General features: G+C 45.4%; 2 protein-coding genes and 1 long non-coding RNA gene across 4 annotated transcripts in view; all 3 read left to right on the top strand.

Annotated features, from left to right (window-relative positions):
* Nucleotides 1-303: 303 nt before the first annotated feature.
* Nucleotides 304-2,170, top strand: tnni1b (troponin I type 1b (skeletal, slow)). 2 transcript variants are annotated; one of them, XM_084705151.1, is made up of 6 exons: nt 304-418; nt 673-804; nt 953-1,042; nt 1,217-1,393; nt 1,676-1,813; nt 2,045-2,170. In XM_084705151.1, exons 1-5 carry the CDS (start codon nt 410-412, stop codon nt 1,778-1,780), a joined length of 513 nt encoding a protein of 170 aa, XP_084561277.1. In that variant the 5' UTR covers nt 304-409; the 3' UTR covers nt 1,781-1,813; nt 2,045-2,170. The 2 variants fall into 2 exon arrangements, with proteins under 2 accessions (XP_084561277.1, XP_084561276.1); XM_084705150.1 differs by having other exon boundaries at nt 305-418; nt 1,676-2,170.
* A 1,450-nt stretch (nt 2,171-3,620) lies between these two features.
* Nucleotides 3,621-5,891, top strand: LOC146272256 (uncharacterized). The gene is made up of 3 exons (XR_014766589.1): nt 3,621-5,204; nt 5,412-5,453; nt 5,587-5,891. It is a non-coding gene; the product is annotated as an uncharacterized LOC146272256 (long non-coding RNA).
* Nucleotides 5,892-7,919: 2,028 nt separating this feature from the next.
* The window catches only part of tnnt2b (troponin T type 2b (cardiac)), a 6,413-nt gene continuing 5,838 nt past the window's right edge, over nt 7,920-8,494 (top strand). The window contains exon 1 of the mRNA XM_084705148.1: nt 7,920-8,494. This exon is cut by the window's right edge and continues 69 nt beyond it. The gene's annotated coding sequence lies outside the window, so the exon portion shown is untranslated.

The following is an 8,494-nucleotide window of genomic DNA, read 5'->3' as shown; positions in this document are numbered from 1 at the left end:
AGAATGGATGTATATAGAATGTACACATCTCTTACTGTATAGTGTGTAGGCCTGTATCTACAGTAGAAACTGCATGGAATATAAGGAAAACAAATATATTTATCTATCGACTCTATAAAGGAAATCATACTGTATGTTGATGGAAGGTTATAAACCATAACTATTGCATCCAAGAAGAAAAATATTAACTGTCTTCATTTTGTCCCCATTTTAAATGTTTATTTCCTCCTTTTAGACCAGAGGTAAGATCTCACTGACAACAACCACTATTTCAACATTACAGAACACAATGCAAACCTATTCGATAATCATGTAAACTGATGAATCTAAGGTATGATTTGACATTGATTATTTGTGTGTTTGTTGTGTCGCTCAGCGGAAGTCTAAGATCTCAGCCTCCAGGAAGCTGATGCTGAAGGTAGCTCGTGTGATTTGGCCTTCTGATGCAGTTGAACGTTTATGTCAAGTGCTGCCCCGACGTGCTTTACTCTACTCTGATGTACTCTGTGCTCTCACATACTCAACTTCCATCTACTCTACGATATGCTCTGCTGTTCTCTGCTGTACGCTACACTGTTCCACTCTGGTGCAGTGTTCCCAGCAGTAACACATCTGTCTTACCTGCTGTCTCCTTGGCTGTGGGGCCTGTGCTCTGGTGGTGTGCTGCTCCAGAGTCTGATGGTGGCCAGGGCCAAGGAGGACCTGGAGCAGGAGCAGGAGGAGAAGGAGAGGGAGAAGGAGAAGTACCTGGAGGAGAGAACTCCTCCGCTGGCGCTCAGTGGGATGTCCTCAGCAGAGCTCCAGGTAGACGCCTCGTCTCATCCTGCTCTTCACCGTGAAGTGGTCAGGTGTGACCCCTGAGTCCAGGTGTGACCCCTGAGCCCAGGTGTGACCCCTGAGTCCAGGTGTGACCCCTGAGTCCAGGTGTGACCCCTGAGCCCTGTGTCCTCAGGAGCTGTGTGCAGAGCTGCATGCCAAGGTGGACGTTGTGGATGAGGAACGCTACGACATCGAGGCCAAAGTCCTCCACAACTCCAGAGAGGTAGAACTGGCCTGTCAGCATACATCAGAAACTGAAATTCAGTTATAGCTTTTGATTTTGGTGTGCCACCCCAAGAGCTTCAGTGCCCCCCTGTGGCCCCCCTCCCCCCTCTGGGGGTGCCACTGATAAAACTGTGTGTGTGTCTCATGATCGTCTTCCTTGGTCTTCGTCCAGATTAAGGACCTGAACATCAAGGTTCTGGATCTGCGGGGGAAGTTCAAGAGGCCCAACCTCCGGAGGGTGAGAGTGTCAGCGGACGCCATCCTGCGCTCGCTCCTCGGCTCCAAACACAAGGTGTCCATGGACCTGAGGGCCAACCTCAAGTCTGTCAAGAAGGAGGACACAGAGAAGGTGGGTCGGCCTGAGGGAGGGGGGGGGGGGAAGAGAAGAGATGTAGAGACAGTGAGACAGTGAGACAAGAGAAAGAGAAAGATGGACTGAGAGATGGAGAAAGTAAAAGATACACATAGAAAGTTAAGAAGTTCCAAATCAAGCTAGTTACAACTGGGGTTGAAACCAAAAACCTACAGGAAGGCAGCTCTTTGGTAGCAGCGTTGGAGAGACTTGCTTTAGGGACAGGTCTTGATTAGGTGTACTGTCCCTTTAACCGTTGGGTCTGCTGGGGGCTTGCAGGAGAAGACTGTGGAGGTGAGCGACTGGAGGAAGAATGTGGAGGCCATGTCGGGCATGGAGGGCAGGAAGAAGATGTTTGATGCAGCCAAAGGCCCCAACCAATAGACAGAAAGCATGCCGCTGAGGAACCTGGGAAATGTAGTTGTTTGTTCTACTCACTTCATCAGTCTGCATGAAAATACAGAATATGTGTATGAGTATTTGTGTATGTGTACTTTAAACCTTTTTTAGTTATTCTCATTGAGATCAATCTATTTTTCAAGAGAGACTCATCCCATAATTATTTAAACATTAAAAGGCTTACTAGTACATACATGTAAATTGCCTTTAAAGGAGTAGGGATTTAATCAATTCTCTTTTTGTCCACAGAAAATGTTCACATTATTATATGGACCTGTTCTTTTCTACTGGTTATGGACAATCACGTTATAAATTCAACTTTTGTGTTGTTGTGTACCTGTTTTATACACCATTTTCATAAACAGTTTGTGTTGACGTCTGTGTTTTTAATAACGTTGAAATAATAGAGAAGTAAGAGAGAAGAACTGGACAAATGTCACTGGTCATTGCTGCTCGCAGTAATAACCACCTGCCACTAGATGACAGTGTTTCTTTAGTGCTACGTGCTGCTCGAGTACCGGTCCTCCAACCAGACAGTAAACACATCCTTCACTTAAGTACAGATACTCATTTTTGAAAAGACCAAAAGTACTGACAACACGTTCTAACTTAACGTAAAAAGTAGCCGTTACTAGGCTACTACCTGTTGGACCTCACATCTTATTAAAACATGAATACAAAAATACACTATTGATACTATTCCTGGCGGATTGGCCAGGAATCTTTTTTTGAGACCGACAGTTTCGAACATCTCCCTCATATATGGGCATGGATGATCAGGAATGTCTCTATTCTCAGTCATGTCGACAACGTTACCTCCCTCTCATCCATAACGTAGCCTACCTTTTTTTCAACCTTTCAAAAATATTTATTCAACCTTTTGAAACTTTTTTTGTCAGAATTATTTTTCTAATATATAATTATTTTTTTTACCCTTTTGAAAATCTTTTTTATCAGGAAACATACAACTCCGTTTCTTTTTACTGAGGGATTTATTCCTTTTCGTGAATAAAACACACCATCGAACTGTAAATATAGGCTATCACTATGTATATAATTAGCATGTGTTATCATAGTAATTTACAAACATACACTGTACCATGAATACAAGCAACAAACATTGACTACGTAACAATGAACATACCCCGCTGGCTGAACACACAAAGGGGACGAGTCCACTTGAACGACTTAAAACAACACTTTTCGCGGAGTACAAACGCAACACTTCTAGCAGAATACAAACGCAACACTATTCACTAACTATTCACTAACACTATTCACCTCTCCCACCTGGTGATGTGTTGCATCTTTATAAGTCCCTAGTGAACCCAATTCCTGCCCACAGCACGGAACTACACCCACATACATAGAATACACAGTCAATCAGCAGACGCTCTTATCCAGACAGATACACAAACATCTCAAAACACAATAAGTAAAATAGAATAATTTAGTTATTCAATAATACATGTTCTCATGGCAGCTAAAACGAGTGTTCTTGTCTCTTTATGATTACCTCATCTTTGCTGTTCAAACCAAAATAGTTTCTCCCTCCCAGACTAACGAAGGGGGACTCTGCCTCACGATACGTTTTTTGAAACTTTTTGGGGGATTTTTTTTTTTCCTGCTTTCAAAACCTATTTTTTGTTCATTTTTTGTTTTTGTTTTTCAACCTTTCAAAAATATTTTTCAACCTTTTGAAAAATAGTGAAGTAAAGTACTGATTAAAAAAAAATTCTGGTAAGTACAGTATTTCCTATCTCTGACTGTAGCCTACTTGTGCTTATTTTGTACTTTTCTTACCCGGCAACTGAAACTGCCGATGGGATTGTCTTATTTATACAGAACTAGTAACACACAGGTTGATGCACCCGTGTTTTCTTTGTATCAACTTCAAATAATGCTCATCTCGATCTCACTATCCCTGTGTTCAAACAACCTCAGGCCTTAACATGAGACAGCCTACACTAACACAGGTCAGAACCTATTCACACACACTCACATCCTGCCAAAACACACACACACACACAGTATTAGAAAACAACCACAGACCACAACAATGCACTGTGAGTAACTGCAGCAACATGAGTTCCTGGAAATAGTCAGTCAAAGCCTCTGGTATGTGTCAGGGGAAAGGAGGTGCGTGTGTGTGTGTGTGTGTGTCGGTAGAGAATGCTGGGGTTTATTAACAGATTTGGCGAGGAGATGGAGAGTGTTAACAGTGTGTGGGACGCAGGAGCAGAAAGGAGGAGCTGTTGGGGCAGAGAAGACGGACCTTACAGCAGGCACCTGAAAACACACAACTCTCCTGCACTGGTGCTTCAGGTCCTCTACTGATTATGATACCATAAGAACTAGTGAGGGTGAAAGAGAGTGAGGGTGAAAGAGTGAAGGTGAAAGAGAGTGAGGGTGAAAGAGAGTGAAGGTGAAAGAGAGTGAGGGTGAAAGAGAGTGAGGGTGAAAGAGAGTGAGGGTGAAATAGAGTGAGGGTGAAAGAGAATTAGGGTGAAACAGAGTGAGGGTGAAAGAGAGTGAGGGTGAAAGAGTGAAGGTGAAAGAGTGAAGGTGAAAGAGAGTGAGGGTGAAAGAGTGAAGGTGAAAGAGAGTGAGGGTGAAAGAGAGTGAGGGTGAAAGAGAGTGAGGGTGAAAGAGTGAAGGTGAAAGAGTGAAGGTGAAAGAGAGTGAGGGTGAAAGAGAGTGAGGGTGAAAGAGTGAAGGTGAAAGAGTGAAGGTGAAAGAGAGTGAGGGTGAAAGAGAGTGAGGGTGAAAGAGTGAGGGTGAAAGAGAGTGAAGGTGAAAGAGAGTGAGGGTGAAAGAGAGTGAAGGTGAAATAGAGTGAGGGTGAAACAGAGTGAGGGTGAAAGAGTGAGGGTGAAAGAGAGTGAAGGTGAAAGAGAGTGAGGGTGAAAGAGAGTGAAGGTGAAAGAGAGTGAGGGTGAAAGAGAGTGAGGGTGAAATAGTGAGGGTGAAATAGAGTGAAGGTGAAAGAGAGTGAGGGTGAAAGAGAGTGAGGGTGAAATAGTGAGGGTGAAATAGAGTGAAGGTGAAAGAGAGTGAGGGTGAAAGAGAGTGAGGGTGAAAGAGAGTGAGGATGAAAGAGTGAGGATGAAACAGACTGAGGATGAAAGAGTGAGGGTGAAAGCCCAACTTCAGGCCTGGTTCAGGACAGTTCCGATACAGCTGGGCCTTCAACCTTTGGCATGTATAAATAGACAACACAAGAGTCCATGTAAAAGCGTTGTTTATCCATGGTTGTGGCCATGTGGTTGGCTGTCCTGGGGTGCCAGGGATGTGCCCACCAGTGTCACGTGATCACTTCAGGGTTTAAAAGCTTACGGCGCTGACTGAGAGAGAGCAGCATACATTCATCATACAGTCGACATCCCCAACCATCACTACACTCCTCTAGGTGAGTCTACGCATGATTACTGTTTACTGTATCGATCGTGCTGCAGTGTTGCTTCTCGGTCGTGTTGTGTCCTGTATGTATCGCGCCACCTTTACAGGTATAATGGTGAATGTGTCACTGTTCAATGACAAAGTGCATCAGAGATATTGTTAAATCACAGTGAATGTAACTTTCATAATCCATACCATCTAATTTGCCTTCATGCAGGAGTGTTTGAAACATGTCTGACACAGAGGAAGTTGAATATCAGTGAGTGAAATTCCAATTTAAATGTATATTTTCAAATCATTTTAAGATCAAACTAATGATGTACAGTTACAATATAGCAGACTATTGTTTAAAACAAGTATTTTTGTTTTTCTTTACCCTGTCACTTTTCCAGGGAGAATGAAAGTAAGTCTTTGCACAACTTCTTCTACTGGGTGAATAATAATACACTGGTCTGTCCCGGGGTAGTGTGGAGGTCAGGGCATGATGCCTTGTTCTCATGGTGTGTTGGACTCTCCACATGCATCTTAAATCAAATCCTAACTAAAACTCAAAACAGCATATGTGAATACATATAATATCTCCTGGTAATATATGTTGTTTGTGTACTGTGTGTGACTGACACGGTTGCGAGTGCTCGTGTTGAAAGTGTTCATGTATACTGTTTGCTAACTGTCTCCTCTCTGGGTGTGCCCTGCAAAGGAGGTGACGATATTGTGGGTATGTACTACAAACAATATCACAGCATGTAATCTTTCATCTAAAATTATAATATGTCAAGAAAAAAATCTAAAGTCAATCTTGAGGCATTCTCCAGTTCCTCTTTTGGAGGGGTCTGAACTGCTTGTTGCCGGGGTGATGGGATGTTGCACAGACAGAAGTAGAGAGCGCAAGCTCTTATTTATTTTTGTTCAATCCTGATCTCTGAGATCTGTTGATCTGGTCTGCCTCTGGGTCATCAGCTTCCTGGCTAACCCCTCTGGTAGCTCCACCACAACACAGGCTGGGTTTCCTCCCCTGCCAGCTGGGTCACCTGGCCTCCCCAGCCTCTCTTTCTGTTCCTCCATATCCTCTGTTGGTAGCTCCCTTCTCTCACTGTCTCTCCTCTTTCTGTCTCCTCTCCCGGCTCTTTTCTCTCTCCCTCCTTTGTCCTTCCCCTCCCTCCCTCCCTCCCTCCCTCCCTCCCTCCCTCCCTCCCTCCCTCCCTCCCTCCCTCCCTCCCTCCCTCCCTCCCTCCCTCCCTCCCTCCCTCCCTCCCTCCCTCCCTCCCTCCCTCCCTCCCTCCCTCCCTCCCTCCCTCCCTCCTGTGTGTCTCTACTGTGTCTCTAGAGGGGTGCCCAGGTCCCCACCACAGACAAAGGGCCCATTGTCTCTATTTCTGTCCGTCCCTGTGGCTCTTCTACTGGGCCAGGACACAGCCCCCTGCCCCTCGCTGCCCAGCACCTGCCCCCCGCCCCAGAGGCAGGGGCATTACAGAGCCACAGTGTTAGCAATGTAGGTCAGCTTGATCTGAGAAGAGGACCTTGGGGGCAGGCTGGTGTCAGCACAATGCCCCCTTTGCCTTTCTGTACCAATTCAAAGTGTTGGAGGCAAGGTGTGTGTTACCAGCGAAGCGGGTTAGGGTTAGAGTTAAGGAAGGACTGGAGTTGACTTACCACGGAGGTTGTGGTGTCTGTAACCTGACAGAAAATGCCTCAAATGCCATTTAAGATATGGTGGCTGTCTTTCTTGTGTGATTCTGGTACTGGGATTGGTACAGTTCAGTGGTTAGAGTGTTAAACTGCAGATCAAATGGTTGCAGGTTTGATTCCCCCAAACTCTGGTTTTGTGTAAAAGCCTTTGCTGGATATCTGATTCTAGAACACTTCAAATGTTGTTTAAAACCTTGTCTGTGTGTATCTGGGCAGCTGGATTATAAAGCTGAGCTATGGTGACTCAGAGGAGGAACAAACCAACAGATCAAGACAAAGCATCGGTTTCTGATCAGATAATAGAATGCTGACTAGACTGACTTTGTTTTTTTTAATTGATGCTGTTAAGTCAGCCGAGTGCATTGGTTTGACACGTTGCCATCATGACCAACTCATGATGGCTGACTGACTGCTTACCTTGGGTACTTGTACTGCACAGATGAGGAGGAGGAGGAGTTGAAGGGAGTGACAGAGGAGCAGGAGGAGGAGGAGGTGGAAGGTAGTACTGATGCTGAAACTCGTGTTGGCACATGGGCGTCCGTTTCATTATACATGTTACATACCCCCCTCCCATGTTACATACCCCGCCCCATCCCCCGCCCATGTTACATACCCCCCCGCCCACACACTTTGAATTAAGAAACTCTTATTATTGACCAGAGGCCTGTCCCATAAAGCGAGTTTACTGAGTAAGCCAGGCTTATGTCAGTTAGTCGGACTCATCTCTAGTTCATTCGGTTCCATAAATCCAGCTCAAAGTAAGTCTAAGTAAAAGGACCTCGACCTACGTAGCCTATCGTTCACGTCAATCATGGCGTGTCATTTTATTCTGATGAAGCGGTGGATGAGGGAGCTGTCATAGTACAAAGCTTAAAGGGAGCACCCCTTCTGGAAGAAGTCACGTGGCCGTGTGCATTGCTTTTGCCGTGGTGGATCGGTATGATCCATGTTTTACCTCTCGGGCTGCTTAAGAATAGGGTGCACACGCAATTATCTTGATTTCTTGAATCTGAATTGAATTAGTCGAATTGCGTGAACTAGAATTGTCCTCTATGGAACCGCTTTAGCCCCAACTGACTTAATAGGTTAATTCAAGTCAGGTTTGAGATTTCAAGTCCAGCTTTTTTGAGCGGCCTTTATGGAACAGGCCTCTGATCCACAGTTAAACCAGCCCCTCCCACATTTACAAACAAACCTCGGCCGTATCTGCATGCCTGCATGCCCTCACAGAGACATTCTCTGGAGCCATCTAAACACGCCCACCCCTCGCCGTCTGCCTGGTTGCCATCACAACAGCCGCTAGGCCTGGTGTTGATGAGCTGAAGCCGCTGAACCAGCAGCTGTGGTGTGAACTCCCAGCTTCTCTCCGGGTGTGGATCTGAGGCAGGAGGAGTGGATCTGAGGCAGGAGGAGTCCCAGAAGCACCGGCCAACATTCAGCTCTGCCAGATCAGATAACACCCACAAGACAACAGCCTCATCTCTGTGTTCACTCCTGGAGGAATTTCAATACTTTCAACATAGTTATGCGAGGATTGTTTTCTGTGTGTTCTGGTTGTTAGCATGAACCCAGCTTATTCTCGGGTGACAGAGAGGGGAGGTATATGGATGG

The sequence above is a fragment of the Hypomesus nipponensis genome, chromosome 9, assembly GCF_054491055.1.
Source record: "Hypomesus nipponensis isolate SF chromosome 9, ASM5449105v1, whole genome shotgun sequence".
Classification (NCBI taxonomy): Eukaryota; Metazoa; Chordata; class Actinopteri; order Osmeriformes; family Osmeridae; genus Hypomesus; species Hypomesus nipponensis.
Note: the sequence above shows the minus strand (reverse complement) of the source record. Positions and strands in the feature narration are given on the sequence as shown.